This window comes from Bombina bombina, chromosome 4 (assembly GCF_027579735.1).
Source record: "Bombina bombina isolate aBomBom1 chromosome 4, aBomBom1.pri, whole genome shotgun sequence".
Taxonomy (NCBI): Eukaryota; Metazoa; Chordata; class Amphibia; order Anura; family Bombinatoridae; genus Bombina; species Bombina bombina.
Genome location: NC_069502.1, coordinates 230781655 through 230803131, shown reverse-complemented (window position 1 = coordinate 230803131; position 21477 = coordinate 230781655). Strand labels below are relative to the sequence as shown.

Sequence of the window (21477 nt, the reverse complement as noted above, 5' to 3'; positions counted from 1 at the left end):
TTTATTATTTTCTCCATATTATATTAAAACATTTTTTAAAACAAAGAAATAAATACGTACTAGTCATAGGGTCTCTCAAAATAATACATACAACACATTCATATTAGCAAACAAGACTGAATTACACTGCCAGAGCCAGTCGGATGACGAACACAAATTATTTTTCACACACTGTTGCCTGAGATGTGAAAACACCATAGTGAATGACTCATTTCCTATAACAGGAATGTCAAACAAATAAAGGCCACATTGTTGTTATCCTATTTTCTTTATTTGCAGAGTGGGCAAACAAAGGTTTAGTTTCTATTAATGTGGTAAAGCTTGGAAACTGGTGGTAACATATAAATTCTCCATAGAGTTCAATGGAGATAAATGTTTTTACCACCAGTTTCCAAACATTAGTACCTTAATGGAAACTAGGCCAAATATTGCAAATTAGCATAATAAAATGTATTATTTTCTATTATCACACATGAAGAGTAATTAAATATCAAGATAAATTATGCAAATATAAACATAGATCCATAACATGCACAGCTCATTCATTCAGACAGAACAAATCATGAGCCTGTACAATGTGAGATGCAAAAGAAAAAAAAGGGAGATGAGTAATTTGGTATTGGAAAGTAGAGGGACACATTATTGTTCCAGGAATTTAGGCTGTAGAAACCTGCTCTATATCCTTCATAAACGTATCTGATCATTAGATATTAGTACAGTATGCAAATGCCTGATAATTATACATAATATAAAGGAAATACTTTATTTAAAGGGACATTTCAGTGTAAAAATAAAATGCTGCATTTTGTTATGGTATATTATTTTTTAATAAAATTATTTTTTTACTGTGTTTAACTGCAAAAGTAGAGGGATAAATATATACTCAAAATCACACATCAGATACACTCCCGAACCATAGAATGATACTGTTGGTGAGCCAATAAGAAACAAGAATCCAGTCACATGCTACATTCTCATGTGCAAGAGCCCTGGGGTGTTCTTGGAAGATTACTGGCTAACACCTAGATTACGAGTTTTGCGTTAGACGCTATGCGGTGCTAACGAGCAGTTTATGCTCACTGCTCACTTACATACAGCGCTGGTATTACGGGTTTTTACAAACCAGACAAGAAGTGAGCGTTGAGCAAAATTTTGCTCATTACCGCACTCCAATACCAGCGCTGCTTAAGTCATCGGTGAGCTGGTGTAACATGCTCGTGCACGATTTCCCCATAGTAATCAACGAGGAAAGCCGGCTGAAAAAAAGTCTAACACCTGCAAAAAAGCAGCGTTAAGCTCCCTAACGCAGCCCCATTGATTCCTATGGGGAAATAAAATTTATGTCTAAACCTAACACCCTAACATGAACCCCGAGTCTAAACACCCCTAGTCTTACACTTATTAACCCCTAATCTGCCGCCCCCGACATCGCCGCAACCTACATTATATTATTAACCCCTAATCTGCCGCTCCGGACACCGCTGCCACCTACATTATACTTATGAACCCCTAATCTGCTTTCCCCAATGTCGCCGCAGCCTGCCTACACTTCTTAACCCATAATCTGTCGCCCCCAACGTCGCCGCCACTATAATAAACATATTAAACCCTAAACCGATGCACTTCCGCCTCGCAAATATTATTTAAAGATACCTCTAATCTGCCGTCTCTAACATTGCCGCCACCTGCCTACATTTATTAACCCCTAATCTGCCGCCCCCAACGTCGCTGCCACTATATTAAAGTTATTAACCCCTAAACCTAAGTCTAACCCTAAAAATAAATAAAATTACTATAATTAACTTAATTATTCCTATTTAAAACGAAATACTTACTTGTAAAATAAACCCTAAAATAGCTACAATATAACTAACAGTTACATTGTATCTAGCTTAGGGTTTATTTTTATTTTACAGGCAAGTTTGTATTTATTTTAACTAGGTAGAATAGTTATTAAATAGTTATTAACTATTTAATAACTACCTAGCTAAAATAAATACAAATTTACCTGTAAAATAAAACCTAACCTAAGTTACACTAACACCTAACACTACACTATAATTAAATTAATTCCCTAAATTAAATACAATTAAATAAAATTATCTAAAGTACAAACCCCTCCCCCCACTAAATTACAGAAAATAATAAATTACAAGGTTTTTAAACTAATTACACCTAATCTAATCCCCCCAAAATAAAAAAGCCCTACCCTACACTAAATTAAAAATAGCCCTTAAAAGAGCCTTTTGCGGGGCATTGCCCCAAAGTAATCAGCTCTTTTACCTGTAAAAAAAATTACAAATCCCCCCCAACATTAAAACCCACCACCCACACAACCAACCCTACTCTAAAACCCACCCAATACCCCCTTAAAAAAAAAAAACACTAACCCCTTGAAGATCACCTTACCGGGAGAAGTCTTCATCCAACCGGGCCGAAGTCCTCAACAAAGCTGGGAGAAGTCTTCATCCAACCGGGCCGAAGTCCTCAACGAAGCTGGGAGAAGTCTTCATCCAAGCCGGGCAAAGTGGTCCTTCAGACGGGCAGAAGCCTTCATCCAGACGGCATCTTCTATCTTCATTCATCCAACGTGGAGTGGGTCCATCTTCAAGACATCCGGCGCGGAGCATCCTCTTCCAACGAAGTCTTCTTACTAAATGACTGTTCCTTTAAGTGATGTCATCCAAGATGGCGTCCCTTCAATTCTGATTGGCTGATAGAATTCTATCAGCCAATCGGAATTAAGGTAGAAAAAATCCTATTGGCTAATGCAATCAGCCAATAGGATTGACGTTCAATCCTATTGGCTGATCCAATCAGCCAATAGGATTGAGCTGGCATTCTATTGGCTGTTCCAATCAGCCAATAGAATGCCAGCTCAAGCCTATTGGCTGATTGCATCAGCCAATTGGATTTTTTCTACCTTAATTCCGATTGGCTGATAGAATTCTATCAACCAATCGGAATTGAAGGGACGCCATCTTGGATGACGTCACTTAAAGGAACCGTCATTTAGTAAGAAGACTTTGTTGGAAGATGATGCTCTGCGCCGGATGTCTTGAAGATGGACTCGCTCTACGCCGGATGGATGAAGATAGAAGATGCCGTCTGGATGAAGACTTCTGCCCGTCTGGAGGACCACTTCACCCGACTTGGATGAAGACTTCCCCCGGCTTCGTTGAGGACTTCGGCCCGGTTGGATGAAGACTTGTCCCGGTAAGGTGATCTTCAAGGGGTTAGTGTTAGGTTTTTTTAAGGGGGTATTGGGTGGGTTTTAGAGTAGGGTTGGTTGTGTGGGTGGTGGGTTTTAATGTTGGGGGGGATTTGTAATTTTTTTTACAGGTAAAAGAGCTGATTACTTTGGGGCAATGCACCGCAAAAGGCCCTTTAAGGGCTATTTGTAATTTAGTGTAGGGTAGGGCTTCTTTTTATTGTGGGGGGCTTTTTTATTTTGTTAGTGGGATTAGATTAGGTGTAATTAGTTTAAAAATCTTGTAATTTGTTTCTTATTTCTTTCATGTAATTAGCAAGAGTCCATGAGCTAGTGACGTATGGGATATACATTCCTACCAGGAGGGGCAAAGTTTCCCAAACCTCAAAATGCCTATAAATACACCCCTCACCACACCCACAAATCAGTTTTACAAACTTTGCCTCCTATGGAGGTGGTGAAGTAAGTTTGTGCTAGATTCTACGTTGATATGCGCTCCGCAGCAGGTTGGAGCCCGGTTTTCCTCTCAGCGTGCAGTGAATGTCAGAGGGATGTGAGGAGAGTATTGCCTATTTGAATTCAATGATCTCCTTCTACGGGGTCTATTTCATAGGTTCTCTGTTATCGGTCGTAGAGATTCATCTCTTACCTCCCTTTTCAGATCGACGATATACTCTTATATATACCATTACCTCTACTGATTCTCGTTTCAGTACTGGTTTGGCTTTCTACTACATGTAGATGAGTGTCCTGGGGTAAGTAAGTCTTATTTTCTGTGACACTCTAAGCTATGGTTGGGCACTTTTATATAAAAGTTCTAAATATATGTGTTCAAACATTTATTTGCCTTGACTCAGGATGTTCAACGTTCCTTATTGCAGACAGTCAGTTTCATATTTGGGATAATGCATATGAATAAATCAATTTTTTTCTTACCTTAAAATTTGACTTTTTTCCCTGTGGGCTGTTAGGCTCGCGGGGGCTGAAAATGCTTAATTTTATTGCGTCATTCTTGGCGCTGACTTTTTTGGCGCAAAAAATTATTTACTGTTTCCGGCGTCATACGTGTCGCCGGAAGTTGCGCCATTTTTTGACGTTTTTTTGCGCCAAAAGTGTCGGCGTTCCGGATGTGGTGTCATTTTTGGCGCCAAAAGCATTTAGGCGCCAAATAATGTGGGCGTCTTTTTTGGCGCTATAAAATATGGGCGTCACTTTTGTCTCCACATTATTTAAGTCTCATTATTTATTGCTTCTGGTTGCTAGAAGCTTGTTCACTGGCATTTTTTCCCATTCCTGAAACTGTCATTTAAGGAATTTGATCAATTTTGCTTTATATGTTGTTTTTTCTATTACATATTGCAAGATGTCCCAGATTGACCCTGAGTCAGAAGATACTTCTGGAAAGTCGCTGCCTGGTGCTGGATCTACCAAAGTTAAGTGTATCTGCTGTAAACTTGTGGTATCTGTTCCTCCAGCTGTTGTTTGTAATGAATGTCATGAAAAACTTGTTAATGCAGATAATATTTCCTTTAGTAATGTTACATTACCTGTTGCTGTTCCATCAACATCTAATACTCAGAGTGTTCCTGTTAACATAAGAGATTTTGTTTCTAAATCCATTAAGAAGGCTATGTCTGTTATTCCTCCTTCTAGTAAACGTAAAAGGTCTTTTAAAACTTCTCATTTTTCAGATGAATTTTTAAATGAACATCATCATTCTGATTCTGATAATGATTCCTCTGGTTCAGAGGATTCTGTTTCAGAGATTGATGCTGATAAATCTTCATATTTATTCAAAATGGAATTTATTCGTTCTTTACTTAAAGAAGTCTTAATTGCATTAGAAATAGAGGATTCTGGTCCTCTTGATACTAAATCTAAACGTTTAAATAAGGTTTTTTAAATCTCCTGTAGTTATTCCAGAAGTTTTTCCTGTCCCTGATGCTATTTCTGAAGTAATCTCCAGGGAATGGAATAATTTGGGTAATTCATTTACTCCTTCTAAACGTTTTAAGCAATTATATCCTGTGCCATCTGACAGATTAGAGTTTTGGGACAAAATCCCTAAGGTTGATGGGGCTGTCTCTACTCTTGCTAAACATACTACTATTCCTATGGCAGATAGTACTTCCTTTAAGGATCCTTTAGATAGGAAGATTGAATCCTTTCTAAGAAAAGCTTACTTATGTTCAGGTAATCTTCTTAGACCTGCTATATCTTTAGCGGATGTTGCTGCAGCTTCAACTTTTTGGTTAGAAGCTTTAGCGCAACAAGTAACCGATCATAATTCTCATAGCATTGTTAATCTTCTTCAACATGCTAATAACTTTATTTGTGATGCCATTTTTGATATCATTAGAGTTGATGTCAGGTATATGTCTCTAGCTATTTTAGCTAGAAGAGCTTTATGGCTTAAAACTTGGAATGCTGATATGTCTTCTAAGTCAACTTTGCTTTCCCTTTCTTTCCAGGGTAATAAATTATTTGGTTCTCAGTTGGATTCAATTATCTCAACTGTTACTGGAGGGAAAGGAACTTTTTTACCACAGGATAAAAAATCTAAAGGTAAATTTAGGTCTAATAATCGTTTTCGTTCCTTTCGTCACAACAAGGAACAAAAGCCTGATCCTTCACCCACAGGAGCGGTATCAGTTTGGAAACCATCTCCAGTCTGGAATAAATCCAAGCCTTTTAGAAAACCAAAGCCAGCTCCCAAGTCCACATGAAGGTGCGGCCCTCATTCCAGCCCAGCTGGTAGGGGGCAGATTACGATTTTTCAAAGAAATTTGGATCAATTCAATTCACAATCTTTGGATTCAGAACATTGTTTCAGAAGGGTACAGAATTGGCTTCAAGATAAGGCCTCCTGCAAAGAGATTTTTTCTTTCCCGTGTCCCAGTAAATCCAGCGAAGGCTCAAGCATTTCTGAAATGTGTTTCAGATCTAGAGTTGGCTGGAGTAATTATGCCAGTTCCAGTTCTGGAACAGGGGCTGGGGTTTTATTCAAATCTCTTCATTGTACCAAAGAAGGAGAATTCCTTCAGACCAGTTCTGGATCTAAAAATATTGAATCGTTATGTAAGGATACCAACATTCAAAATGGTAACTATAAGGACTATCCTGCCTTTTGTTCAGCAAGGGCATTATATGTCCACAATAGATTTACAGGATGCATATTTGCATATTCCGATTCATCCAGATCACTATCAGTTTCTGAGATTCTCTTTCCTAGACAAGCATTACCAGTTTGTGGCTCTGCCGTTTGGCCTAGCAACAGCTCCAAGAATTTTTACAACGGTTCTCGGTGCCCTTCTGTCTGTAATCAGAGAACAGGTTATTGTGGTATTTCCTTATTTGGACGATATCTTGGTACTTGCTCAGTGTTCACATTTAGCAGAATCTCATACGAATCGACTTGTGTTGTTTCTTCGAGATCATGGTTGGAGGATCAATTTACCGAAAAGTTAATTGATTCCTCAGACAAGGGTAACCTTTTTAGGTTTCCAGATAGATTCAGTGTCCATGACTCTGTCTCTGACAGTCAAGAGACGTCTAAAATTGATCTCAGCTTGTCGAAACCTTCAGTCTCAATCATTCCCTTCGGTAGCCTTATGCATGGAAATTCTAGGTCTTATGACTGCTGCATCGGACGCGATCCCCTTTGCTCGTTTTCACATGTGACCTCTTCAGCTCTGTATGCTGAACCAGTGGTGCAGGGATTACACAAAGATATCTCAATTAATATCTTTAAAACCGATTGTTCGACACTCTCTGACGTGGTGGACAGATCACCATCGTTTAATTCAGGGGGCTTCTTTTGTTCTTCCGACCTGGACTGTAATTTCAACAGATGCAAGTCTGACAGGTTGGGGAGCTGTTTGGAGGTCTCTGACAGCACAAGGGGTTTGGGAATCTCAGGAGGTGAGATTACCAATCAATGTTTTGGAACTCCGTGCAATTTTCAGAGCTCTTCAGTCATGGCCTCTTCTAAAGAGAGAATCGTTCATTTGTTTTCAGACAGACAATGTCACAACTGTGGCATATATCAATCATCAAGGAGGGACTCACAGTCCTCTGGCTATGAAAGAAGTATCTCGAATACTGGTATGGGCGGAATCCAGCTCCTGTCTAATTTCTGCGGTTCATATCCCAAGTATAGACAATTGGGAAGCGGATTATCTCAGTCACCAAACGTTACATCCAGGCGAATGGTCTCTTCACCCAGAGGTATTTCTTCAGATTGTTCAAATGTGGGGACTTCCAGAAATAGATCTGATGGCTTCTCATCTAAACAAGAAACTTCCCAGGTATGTGTCCAGATCCAGGGATCCTGAGGCGGAAGCAGTGGATGCATTGTCACTTCCTTGGAAGTATCATCCTGCCTATATCTTTCCACCTCTAGTTCTTCTTCCAAGAGTAATCTCCAAGATTCTGAAGGAATGCTCGTTTGTTCTGCTGGTGGCTCCAGCATGGCCTCACAGGTTTTGGTATGCGTATCTTGTCCGGATGGCCTCTTGCCAACAATGGACTCTTCCGTTAAGACCAGACCTTTTGTCGCAAGGTCCTTTTTACCATCAGGATCTCAAATCCTTAAATTTAAAGGTATGGAGATTGAACGCTTGATTCTTAGTCAAAGAGGTTTCTCTGACTCTGTGATTAATACTATGTTACAGGCTCGTAAATCTGTATCTAGGAAGATATATTATCGAGTCTGGAAGACTTATATTTCTTGGTGCCTTTCTCATCATTTCTCCTGGCATTCTTTTAGAATTCCGAGAATTTTACAGTTTCTTCAGGATGGTTTGGATAAAGGTTTGTCTGCAAGTTCCTTGAAAGGACAAATCTCTGCTCTTTCTGTTCTTTTTCACAGAAAGATTGCTAATCTTCCTGATATTCATTGTTTTGTACAAGCTTTGGTTCGTATAAAACCTGTTATTAAGTCAATTTCTCCTCCTTGGAGTTTGAATTTGGTTCTGGGGGCTCTTCAAGCTCCTCCGTTTGAACCTATGTATTCATTGGACATTAAATTACTTTCTTGGAAAGTTTTGTTTCTTTTGGCCATCTCTTCTGCTAGAAGAGTTTCTGAATTATCTGCTCTTTCTTGTGAGTCTACTTTTCTGATTTTTCATCAGGATAAGGCGGTGTTGCGAACTTCTTTTACATTTTTACCTAAGGTTGTGAATTCTAACAACATTAGCAGATAAATTGTGGTTCCTTCATTATGTCCTAATCCTAAGAATTCTAAGGAGAGATCTTTGCATTCTTTGGATGTAGTTAGAGCTTTGAAATATTATGTTGAAGCTACTAAGAATTTCCGAAAGACTTCTAGTCTATTTGTTATCTTTTTCGGTTCTAGGAAAGGTCAGAAGGCCTCTGCCATTTCTTTGGCATCTTGGTTGAAATCTTTAATTCATCATGCTTATGTCGAGTCGGGTAAAACTCCGCCTCAAAGGATTACAGCTCATTTTACTAGGTCAGTTTCTACTTCCTGGGCGTTTAGAATGAAGCTTCGGTTGATCAGATTTGCAAAGCAGCAACTTGGTCTTCTTTGCATACTTTTACTAAATTCTACCATTTTGATGTGTTTTCTTCTTCTGAAGCAGTTTTTGGTAGAAAAGTACTTCAGGCAGCTGTTTCAGTTTGATTCTTCTGCTTATAATTTCAGTTTTTTTCATTATAAGATTTAAACTTTATTTTGGGTGTGGATTATTTTCAGCGGAATTGGCTGTCTTTATTTTATCCCTCCCTCTCTAGTGACTCTTGCGTGGAAGATCCACATCTTGGGTAGTCATTATCCCATATGTCACTAGCTCATGGACTCTTGCTAATTACATGAAAGAAAACATAATTTATGTAAAAACTTACCTGATAAATTCATTTCTTTCATATTAGCAAGAGTCCATGAGGCCCACCCTTTTTGTGGTGGTTATGATTTCTTGTATAAAGCACAATTATTCCAATTCCTTATTTTTTATGCTTTCGCACTTTTGTCTTATCACCCCACTTCTTGGCTATGCGTTAAACTGATTTGTGGGTGTGGTGAGGTGTGTATTTATAGGCATTTTGAGGTTTGGGAAACTTTGCCCCTCCTGGTAGGAATGTATATCCCATACGTCACTAGCTCATGGACTCTTGCTAATATGAAAGAAATGAATTTATCAGGTAAGTTCTTACATAAATTATGTTTTTCTGTAATTTAGTGGGGGGGGGGTTGTACTTTAGATAAAAAATTTTAATTGTATTTAATTAAGGGAATTAATTTAATTATAGTGTAGTGTTAGGTGTAATTGTAACTTAGGTTAGGTTTTATTTTACAGATAACTTTGTATTTATTTTAGCTAGGTAGTTATTAAATAGTTAATAACTATTTAATAACTATTCTACCTAGTTAAAATAAATACAAACTTGCCTGTAGAATAAAAATAAACCCTAAGCTAGCTACAATGTAACTATTAGTTATATTGTGGCTAGCTTAGGGTTTATTTTATAGGTAAGTATTTAGTTTTAAATAGGAATAATTTAGTTAATGATAGTTATATTTATTTAAATTATATTTAAGTTAGGGGGTGTTAGGGTTAGGGCTAGACTTAGATTTAGGGGTTAATAACTTTAATATAGTGGCAGCGACGTTGGGGGCGGCAGATTAGGGGTTAATAAATGTAGGTAGGTTGTAGTGTAAAACTACACTACTGACTTTAAAATGCGGTACGAGTCTTGACAGGAGATGGTCTACCGCTCACTTTTTGTTAGACTCGTAATACCGGCGCTATGCAAGTCCTATTGAATAAAGAAGATACGCAATTTACGTAAGTGGATTTGCAGTATTTCCAAGTCTGGCCAAAAAAGTGAGCGGTGAGCCTGTACCTTCAAGACTCGTAATACCAGCGGGCGTTAAAAAGCAGCGTTTAGACCGGCTAACGCTGCTTTTTAAGGCTAACGCACAACTCGTAATCTAGCCAAAAGTGTTTAACTGTTTTTAGAGTGATGTTAAAAAATACAAAACTAATACATTTTTATTTCTTTAACCAATAAAACAGGATTTAAAGATGCACTAACCCAGAAATTATATGAAAAAGATGCTTTTTAATACCATATTGTGGCCAAAGCTTGTAGGCTCACATAATATTTTTGTCTCTGCAACCCATGTAGACGAACTCTAATGAGAACAGGGAATAGTTTGTTCCGACCACACCCAACTTTATTTTTAAGCTACATTATTTATATTTTTTAATTTAAATTGCTGTGTAGAAAAGGGGGCAGAAGCTGAGTTCCATTAACCAAACTACCATCATCATTTCATTTGTTCAACAAAGTGCACTGTGTTAGGGTGAAATATTTTAAAAGTAAATTTGGAATGATTATTTATTGAATGTGTGTTTAAATGCTGTTTTTTGTTCTGAACCATTATACTGCAGCAACCTGTCATCTTTTGACTTCCGGACTTTTGACTCAGAAGGTATAATTTTCTATGGAGATGTTGGAATGGACAGCTGGTTTGTGCTGGGGGTCAGGGAGCGTAAAATGGAGGTCCAGATGAGCAACAGCAATGGACAGATGGTTCTGTCCAAATGGGGGCCAGATGTGAGCGATGGCAAATGGAGGAAGGTATGATAAGAAAAGAATGGTGCATTCTGGGATGCCAACATACATGTATGAATAAGCTCTAACCCTGAATGCTAACCAAATACTGGTTATATACTGTTTAGATTATACTTTATGAATTATTTTGTTAAAGATCATGCAGTTCTCCTTTTTTAAATAACACATTTTATTTGCAGCAAACAATATACAGTACAGCTACAATATAGCAATTCTTATCACAAAAAGTACAGCACATTACAAATTTGAACGAGTAGGGTTTCCAGATGTCCAGTATTCAACCGGACAGTCTAGTATTTTAGCAGGACAAAAATAAAAAACGTCCAGTTTTATTTTTTTAAAGTGTTATCTAAATGTAAAAAGTCTCCTATACCTCAATGGATCACAAAGTCAAATTACTACTGTTTACTGTTACATTTATTACTGGTGACCAATCACCTACAGATTGTCCGGTATTTTTGTGGAGGACATCTGGCAACCCTAAGAACAGAGATTATACCAGTTATGGCAAACCTTGGCACTCCAGATGTTTCAGAATTTAATTTCCCATGATGAATGGCTGGACCTCAGAATGCCTAAGCATCATGGGAAATGTAGTTCTGAAACATCTGGAGTGCCAAGGTTTCCCATCACTGGACTATACAGAGAAGCTGCCACTTGGGTGTGTTAGATAACAAGATTATTTCTAGGCATGGGCAGACTTTTGGATTTGCACAGATATTTATGTGTTGCACATCTACACAAGTAAATACAGTGACAAAATATGCAAATGTTTCTGCCTGCTAAATGACTGATGAATAACAAAATGTTACCCATGCCTAATTATATCCAAAAGAGCAGCATTGTAAAACTAAGTATTATGTGCAGAATCTGAAAATGGCTCATTTCCTGGCACATTACATGTGGTGTGACATGTTTTGCAGGTGGTTGTGGACAGTAGGGTCAATACTGTTGAGGTGACAGTTGACGGAGAACTTGTGGTGAGGTTAACGCATCATGTGAACCTTCAGCTCAGTCCTCACAGCTACTCAAAGCTGAGCATCATTCTAGGAGGCCTGCCTGTAGGGCCCAGCCATCAGCTTTTAAGACCGGTAAGGGAATATTAATATTTATTCTACCAAATTTGGCGGTGCTATACTATTAGATTATAATGATAATATCCCAAGAGAATAAACGATGAACAAGAAATGTTAGTGGATTGAAGGACCATTAAATACATTGTAATTGTATAATCAATAGGTATGTGTATTTGGATGCTTTGTTAGCAACTGAAGGCAGAAGAAAGCGGCCGCTCATGACATTTGGTCCTTTTCAGAGCCGGATTCCTTCTTGTAAAAGTGCAACAAAATTAAAAAGAATCTGTCTCTAAAAAGAACCAAATGCCACAAGTAGCCTCCAGCCTTCTGCATTTGGATGCACATTCCTAATCATCATCAAGTGCATAACAGGGACAGATCCATATCAGGAGGGGCAAAGTGCCAGATTATCATGTGGCATTAAAGGCAAAAACAGTAATGTAATTAAAAAACAAATTGTAATTAAGATTTTCAAACAATTTTGCGGCAACGTTTTTGGATTTATTCATATATTGTGCACTATACTCAGAGGTGTAACTAGAAACTACAGGGCCCAGGTGCAAGAAAAAATTTGAATTGAATACTTTTCTTTTTCTTTTCAACATTTAACACTGGGTGGGGGGACATTTGTGTGTGTACTGTAAACACACACATACATATATAATATATATCTGACTGTGCTGTATACACACACATACACATAAGTTATACATTTTAGAATCAGTAAGAGGAAGAGTTAGGATGTAAAGTTGTAGAGGAGAAGTTAGACACATTTTTCTTTCCTAAGATATGGTGAGTCCACAGCTTGAGTAATTTCTTTATGGAATATCACTCTTGGCCAGCAGGAGGAGGCAAAGAGCACAACAGTTAAACTGCTAAGTATTACTCCCTTACTAGGGTGACCATATTGCCGCTATAAAAAAGGACACATATGAAAAATACATATGTTAGGGTTCTTATACAAAACATTTCCTTAAACAGCCCTGACATATGTATTTCTTTCATGTAATTAGCAAGAGTCCATGAGCTAGTGACGTATGGTATATACATTCCTACCAGGAGGGGCAAAGTTTCCCAAACCTCAAAATGCCTATAAATACACCCCTCACCACACCCACAAATCAGTTTTACAAACTTTGCCTCCCATGGAGGTGGTGAAGTAAGTTTGTGCTAGATTCTTCGTTGATATGCGCTTCGTAGCAGGCTGGAGCCCGGTTTTCCTCTTAGTGTGCAGTGAATGTCAGAGGGATGTGAAGAGAGTATTGCCTATTTGAATTCAATGATCTCCTTCTACGGGGTCTATTTCATAGGTTCTCTGTTATCGGTCGTAGAGATTCATCTCTTACCTCCCTTTTCAGATCGACGATATACTCTTATATATACCATTACCTCTACTGATTCTCGTTTCAGTACTGGTTTGGCTTTCTACTACATGTAGATGAGTGCCCTGGGGTAAGTAAGTCTTATTTTTGTGACACTCTAAGCTATGGTTGGGCACTTTTATATAAAGTTCTAAATATATGTGTTTAAACATTTATTTGCCTTGATTCAGGATGTTCAACATTCCTTATTTAAGACAGTCAGTTTCATTATTTGGGATAATGCATTTGAATAATCAATTTTTCTTACCTTAAAATTTTACTTTTTTTCCTGTGGGATGTTAGGCTCGCGGGGGCTGAAAATGCTTCATTTTATTGCGTCATTCTTGGCGCAAAAAAATTTCTTTGTCATTTCCGGCGTCATACCTGTCGCCGGAAGTTGCGTCATTTTTTTGACGTTTTTGCGCCAAAAATGTCGGCGTCACCGGATGTGGCGTCATTTTTGGCGCTTAAAACATTTAGGCGCCAAATAATGTGGGCGTCTTTTTTGGCGCTAAAAAATCTGGGCGTCATTATTGTCTGCACATTATTTAAGTCTCATTGTTTATTTGCTTCTGCTTGCTAGAAGCTTGTTCATTGGCATTTTTTCCCATTCCTGAAACTGTCATTTAAGGAATTTGATCAATTTTGCTTTATATGTTGTTTTTTCTATTACATATTGCAAGATGTCTCAGATTGACCCTGAATCAGAAGATACTTCTGGAAAATTGCTGCCTGATGCTGGATCTACCAAAGATAAGTGTATTTGTTGTAAACTTATGGTAACTGTTCCTCCAGCTGTTGTTTGTAATGAATGTCATGACAAACTTGTTAATGCAGATAAGATTTCCTTTAGTAATGTTCCATTACCTGTTGCTGTTCCATCAACATCTAATATTCAGGGTGTTCCTGTTAACATAAGAGATTTTGTTTCTAAATCTATTAAGAAGGCTATGTCTGTTATTCCTCCTTCTAGTAAACGTAAAAAGTCTTTTAAAACTTCTCATTTTTCAGATGAATTTTTAAATGAACATCATCATTCTGATTCTGATAATGATTTTTCTGGTTCAGAGGATTCTGTTTCAGAGGTTGATACTGATAAATCTTCATATTTATTTAAAATGGAATTTATTCGTTCTTTACTTAAAGAAGTCTTAATTGCATTAGAAATAGAGGAATCTGGTCCTCTTGATACTAAATCTAAACATTTGAATACAGTTTTTAAACCTCCTGTAGTTATTCCAGAGGTTTTTCCCGTCCCTGATGCTATTTCTGAAGTAATTTCTGGGGAATGGAATAATTTGGGTAATTCATTTACTCCTTCTAAACGGTTTAAGCAATTATATCCTGTGCCATCTGACAGATTAGAGTTTTGGGACAAAATCCCTAAGGTTGATGGGGCTATCTCCACTCTTGCTAAACGTACTACTATTCCTACGGCAGATAGTACTTCCTTTAAGGATCCTTTAGATAGGAAAATTGAATCCTTTCTAAGAAAAGCTTACTTATGTTCAGGTAATCTTCTTAGACCTGCTATATCTTTGGCGGATGTTGCTGCAGCTTCAACTTTCTGGTTGGAAGCTTTAGCACAACAAGTAACAGATCATAATACTCATAGCATTGTTAATCTTCTTCAACATGCTAATAACTTTATTTGTGATGCCATCTTTGATATCATTAGGGTTAATGTCAGGTATATGTCTGTAGCTATTTTAGCTAGAAGAGCTTTATGGCTTAAAACTTGGAATGCTGATATGTCTTCTAAGTCAACTTTGCTTTCCCTTTCTTTCCAAGGTAATAAATTGTTTGGTTCACAGTTGGATTCTATTATTTCAACTGTTACTTGGGGGAAAGGAACTTTTTTACCACAGGATAAAAAATCTAAAGGTAAATTTAGGTCTGCTAATCGTTTTCGTTCCTTTCGTCACAATAAGGAACAAAAACCTGATCCTTCCCCTACAGGAGCAGTATCAGTTTGGAAACCATCTCCAGTCTGGAATAAATCCAAGCCTTTTAGGAAGCCAAAGCCAGCTCCCAAGTCCACATGAAGGTGCGGCCCTCATTCCAGCCCAGCTGGTAGGGGGCAGATTACGTTTTTTCAAAGAAATTTGGATCAATTCGATTCACAATCTTTGGGTTCAGAATATTGTTTCACAAGGGTACAGAATAGGCTTCAAGATAAGGCCTCCTGCAAGAAGTTTTTTTCTTTCCCGTGTCCCAATAAATCCAGTGAAGGCTCAAGCATTTCTGAAATGTGTTTCAGATCTAGAGTTGGCTGGAGTAATTGTGCCAGTTCCAGTTTTGGAACAGGGGCTGGGGTTTTACTCAAATCTCTTCATTGTACCAAAGAAGGAGAATTCCTTCAGACCAGTTCTGGATTTAAAAATATTGAATCGTTATGTAAGGATACCAACATTCAAAATGGTAACTATAAGGACTATTCTGCCTTTTGTTCAGCAAGGGCATTATATGTCCACAATTGATTTACAAGATGCATATCTGCATATTCCGATTCATCCAGATCACTATCAGTTTCTGAGATTCTCTTTTCTAGACAAGCATTAACAGTTTGTGGCTCTGCCGTTTGGCCTAGCAACAGCTCCAAGGATTTTTACAAAGGTTCTCGGTGCCCTTCTATCTGTAATCAGAGAACAGGGTATTGTGGTATTTCCTTATTTGGACAATATCTTGGTACTTGCTCAGTCTTCACATTTAGCAGAATCTCATACGAATCGACTTGTATCGTTTCTTCGAGAACATGGTTGGAGGATCAATTTACCAAAGAGTTCGTTGATTCCTCAGATAAGGGTAACCTTTTTAGGTTTCCAGATAGATTCAGTGTCCATGACTCTGTCACTAACGGACAAGAGACGTCTAAAATTGGTTTCAGCTTGTCGAAACCTTCAGTCTCAATCATTCCCTTCGGTAGCCTTATGCATGGAAATTCTAGGTCTTTTGACTGCTGCATCGGACGTGATCCCCTTTGCTTGTTTTCACATGCAACCTCTTCAGCTCTGTATGCTGAACCAGTGGTGCAAGGATTATACAAAGATATCACAATTAATATCTTTAAAATCGATTGTACGACACTCTGTAACGTGGTGGACCGACCATCATCGTTTAGTTCAGGGGGCTTCTTTTGTTCTTCCGACCTGGACTGTGATCTCAACAGATGCAAGTCTGACAGGTTGGGGAGCTGTATGGGGATCTCTGACAGCACAAGGGGTTTGGGAATCTCAGGAGGCGAGATTACCAATCAACATTTTGGAACTCCGTGCGATTTTCAGAGCTCTTCAGTCGTGGCCTCTTCTAAAGAGAGAGTCGTTCATTTGTTTTCAGACAGACAATGTCACAACCGTGGCATATGTCAATCATCAAGGAGGGACTCACAGTCCTCTGGCTATGAAAGAAGTATCTCGAATACTTGTATGGGCGGAATCCAGCTCCTGTCTAATTTCTGAGGTTCATTTCCCAGGTATAGACAATTGGGAAGCGGATTATCTCAGTCGCCAAACATTACATCCGGGCGAATGGTCTCTTCACCCAGAGGTATTTCTTCAGATTGTTCAAATGTGGGGACTTCCAGAAATAGATCTGATGGCTTCTCATCTAAACAAGAAGCTTCCCAGGTATCTGTCCAGATCCAGGGATCCTCAGGCGGAAGCAGTGGATGCATTGTCACTTCCTTGGAAGTATCATCCTGCCTATATCTTTCCGCCTCTAGTTCTTCTTCCAAGAGTGATTTCCAAGATTCTAGAGGAGCGTTCGTTTGTTCTGCTGGTGGCTCCAGCATGGCCTCACAGGTTTTGGTATGCGGATCTTGTTCGGATGGCCTCTTGCCAACCGTGGACTCTTCCGTTAAGACCAGACCTTCTATCGTAAGGTCCTTTTTTCCATCAGGATCTCAAATCCTTAAATTTGAAGGTATGGAGATTGAACGCTTGATTCTCAGTCATAGAGGTTTCTCTGACTCCATCATTAATACTATGTTACAGGCTCGTAAATCTGTGTCTAGGAAGATATATTATCGAGTCTGGAAGACTTATATTTCTTGGTGCCTTTCTCATCATTTCTCCTGGCATTCTTTTAGAATTCCTAGAATTTTACAGTTTTTTCAGGATGGTTTGGATAAAGGTTTGTCTGCAAGTTCCTTGAAAGGACAAATCTCTGCTCTTTCTGTTCTTTTTCACAGAAAGATTGCTAATCTTCCTGATATTCATTGTTTTGTACAGGCTTTGGTTCGTATAAAACCTGTCATTAAGTCAATTTCTCCTCCTTGGAGTTTGAATTTGGTTCTGGGGGCTCTTCAAGCTCCTCCGTTTGAACCTATGCATTCGCTGGATATTAAATTACTTTCTTGGAAAGTTTTGTTTCTTTTGGCCATCTCTTCTGCTAGAAGAGTTTCTGAATTATCTGCTCTTTCTTGTGAGTCTCCTTTTCTGATTTTTCATCAGGATAAGGCGGTTTTGCGAACTTCATTTAAATTCTTACCTAAGGTTGTGAATTCTAACAACATTAGTAGAGAAATTGTGGTTCCTTCGTTGTGTCCTAATCCTAAACTCTAAGAAAAGATCGTTGCATTCTTTGGATGTAGTTAGAGCTTTGAAATATTATGTTGAAGCTACTAAAGATTTCCGAAATACTTCTAGTCTATTTGTTATCTTTTCTGGTTCTAGGAAAGGTCAAAAGGCTTCTGCCATTTCTTTGGCATCTTGGTTAAAATCCTTGATTCATCATGCTTATGTCGAGTCGGGTAGAACTCCGCCTCAAAGGATTACAGCTCATTCGACTAGGTCAGTCTCTACTTCCTGGGCATTTAGGAATGAAGCTTCGGTTGATCAGATTTGCAAAGCAGCAACTTGGTCTTCTTTGCATACTTTTACTAAATTCTACCATTTTGATGTGTTTTCTTCTTCTGAAGCAGTTTTTGGTAGAAAAGTACTTCAGGCAGCTGTTTCAGTTTGATTCTTCTGCTTATAATTTCAGTTTTTTTCATTATAAGATTTAAACTTTATTTTGGGGTGTGGATTATTTTTCAGCGGAATTGGCTGTCTTTATTTTATCCCTCCCTCTCTAGTGACTCTTGCGTGGAAGATCCACATCTTGGGTATTCATTATCCCATACGTCACTAGCTTATGGACTCTTGCTAATTACATGAAAGAAAACATAATTTATGTAAGAACTTACCTGATAAATTCATTTCTTTCATATTAGCAAGAGTCCATGAGGCCCACCCTTTTTTGAGGTGGTTATGATTTTTTTGTATAAAGCACAATTATTCCAATTCCTTATTTTATATGCTTTCGCACTTTTTTCTTATCACCCCACTTCTTGGCTATTCTTTAAACTGATTTGTGGGTGTGGTGAGGGGTGTATTTATAGGCATTTTGAGGTTTGGGAAACTTTGCCCCTCCTGGTAGGAATGTATATCCCATACGTCACTAGCTCATGGACTCTTGCTAATATGAAAGAAATGAATTTATCAGGTAAGTTCTTACATAAATTATGTTTTTTCATATGTGTCCCTTTTTAAAGCGGCATTATGGTCACCCTATCCCTTACCCACAACCCCCAGTCATTCTCTTTGCCTTCGGTGCATGGGGAAGGTGAAGTTTAGGTGTCTGGAAAACAAAATTGATTTAATCTACAAGCAAGTTTTGGGGTATAGCTGTATTCCACGTCATTCCTTGCAGTCGGGTAGTGGTGGCTTTAATGCAGTTAGAAAATTGTAAAGAGGTACTTACTGCATTTTCCTAACAATTGCTGCCCTAGTTTAGAAAGCCAGAGTTGGCTACTCTGTTCATTCTTTTTCAAAGGTCTCTGTGAGGAACTGTGTCCTCTCATACCTTGTAAGTGTCTACATGCCGGACACCGGAGCAGGTAAGTTCTTTTTTTTTCAGTTGGGGAGACGATGTACTTAACAATTTAAGACACTGCTTTTCTTTCATGTAATTGGCAAGAGTCCATGAGCTAGTGACGTATGGGATATACAATCCTACCAGGAGGGGCAAAGTTTCCCAAACCTCAAAATGCCTATAAATACACCCCTCACCACACCCACAATTCAGTTTTACAAACTTTGCCTCCTATGGAGGTGGTGAAGTAAGTTTGTGCTAAGATTTCTACGTTGATATGCGCTTCTCAGCTTTTTTGAAGCCCGTTTCCTCTCAGAGTACAGTGAATGTCAGAGGGATGTGAAGGGAGTATCACCTATTGAATGCAATGGTTTTCCTCACAGGGATCTATTTCATAGGTTCTCTGTTATCGGTCGTAGAGATTCATCTCCTACCTCCCTTTTCAGATCGACGATATACTCTCATATTCCATTACCTCTACTGATAACTGTTTCAGTACTGGTTTGGCTATCTGCTATATGTGGATAGGTGTCTTTAGTAAGTATGTTTTCATTACTTAAGACACTCTCAGCTATGGTTTGGCACTTTATATATTTATATAAAGTTTTAAATATATGTATTGTACTTATATTTGCCATGATTTAGGTTTCAGTATATTTCCTTTTGCAGGCTATCAGTTTCATATCTGGGAAATGCATTTTTTAGAAATGTATTTCTTACCTGGGGTGTAGTCTTTTTTCAATTGACTGTCATTTTTCTAAATCGTGGGTAGAATTAGGCTTGCGAGGGCGCAAAATGCTAAAGTATATTGCGTCATTCTTGGCGCAAGATTTTTTTGGCGCAAAGTTATGTTCGTTGACGCAAATTCGTCAACTAAGACGCCGGGTCCTTTCACAAGGTTGCGTCATCTATGATGCGAGTGTGTCGTTTGGGACGTTTTTGGCTCCAAAAAATATTTTTCTGTTTGTTGTGCATCATACTTGGCGCCAAATATTTTTATTATTTTAGACCCCATTCCTATTTGCCTCTTGCCTTTTTCTATGTCAGAGGGCTATTCTGTTTGCATTTTTTCCCATTCCTGAAACTGCCATATAAGGAAATTGATCATTTTGCTTTATATGTTGTTTTTTTCTCTTACATTTGCAAGATGTCTTAATCTGTTCCTGTCTCAGAATTCACTGCTGGATCCCTGCTGCATGATAACAGTTCTACCAAAGCTAAGTGCATTTGTTGTAAACTTGTGGAGATTATACCTCCAGCTGTGGTTTGTAATAGTTGTCATGATAAACTTTTACATATAATGTATCCATCAGTAGTAGTTCATTACCTGTTGCTGCTCCCTCAAAATCTAATGCACAAAATATACCTGTAAATTTAAAAGAATTTATTTCTGATTCTATTCAGAAGGCTTTGTCTGCCATTCCTAATAAACGTAAAAGGTTTTTCAAAACTTCTCATAAGGTTGATGACATTTCAAATGACCAGCAACATACTGAATTATCCTTCTCTGATGAGGATCTATCTGATTCAGAAGATCCTGTCTCAGATATTGACACTGATAAATCCTCTTATTTATTTAAATTTGAGTATATTTGTTCTTTGTTAAAAGAAGTGTTGATTACATTGGATATGGAGGAAACTAGTCCTTTTGATAGTAAAACTAGTAAACGTTTAAATTCTGTTTATAAACCTTCTGTAGTTATTCCAGAGGTTTTTCCAGTTCCTGATGCTATTTCTGATATTATTTCTAAGGAATGGAATAAGCCTGGTACTTCTTTTATTCCTTCTTCAAGGTTTAAAAAATTGTATCCTTTGCCAGAAGTTAGATTGGAGTTTTGGGAAAATATCCCTAAAGTTGATGGGGCTATCTCTACTGTTGCTAAACTTACTACTATTCCTACAGAAGATAGTACTTCTTTTAAAGATCCTTTAGATAGGAAACTTGAATCTTATCTAAGGAAAGCTTATTTATATTCAGGTCATCTTCGGCCTGCAATTTCTTTGGCTGATGTTGCAGCTGCTTCAACTTTTTGGTTGGATACTTTAGCGCAACAAGTATCGGATCATGATTTGTCTAGCATTGTTAAGTTGATTCAACATGCTAATAATTTCATTTGTGTTGCCATTTTTGATATTATCAAAATTGATGTTAAATCTATGTCTTTAGCTATTTTAGCTAGAAGAGCTTTGTGGCTCAAATCTTCTAAATCTAGATTGCTATCTCTTTTTTCCAAGGTAATAAATTATTTGGTTCTCAGTTGGATTCAATAATTTCAACTGTTACTGGGGGGAATGGAGGTTTTTTTTGCCTCAGGATAAAAAAACCTAAGGGTAAATTTAAAGCTTTTAACCATTTTCGTTCCTTTTGTCAAAATAA

At 38.0% G+C, this 21477-nt stretch overlaps 1 protein-coding gene across 1 annotated transcript in view; it reads left to right on the top strand.

Annotated features, from left to right (window-relative positions):
- The window catches only part of LOC128656116 (sex hormone-binding globulin), a 122443-nt gene that overhangs the window by 13584 nt on the left and 87382 nt on the right, over window positions 1-21477 (top strand). Inside the window, exons 3-4 of the mRNA XM_053709824.1 lie at window positions 10627-10816; window positions 11734-11901. Of these exons, the coding sequence (XP_053565799.1) occupies window positions 10627-10816; window positions 11734-11901 (358 nt within the window). The remainder of the gene's footprint in view (window positions 1-10626; window positions 10817-11733; window positions 11902-21477) is intronic.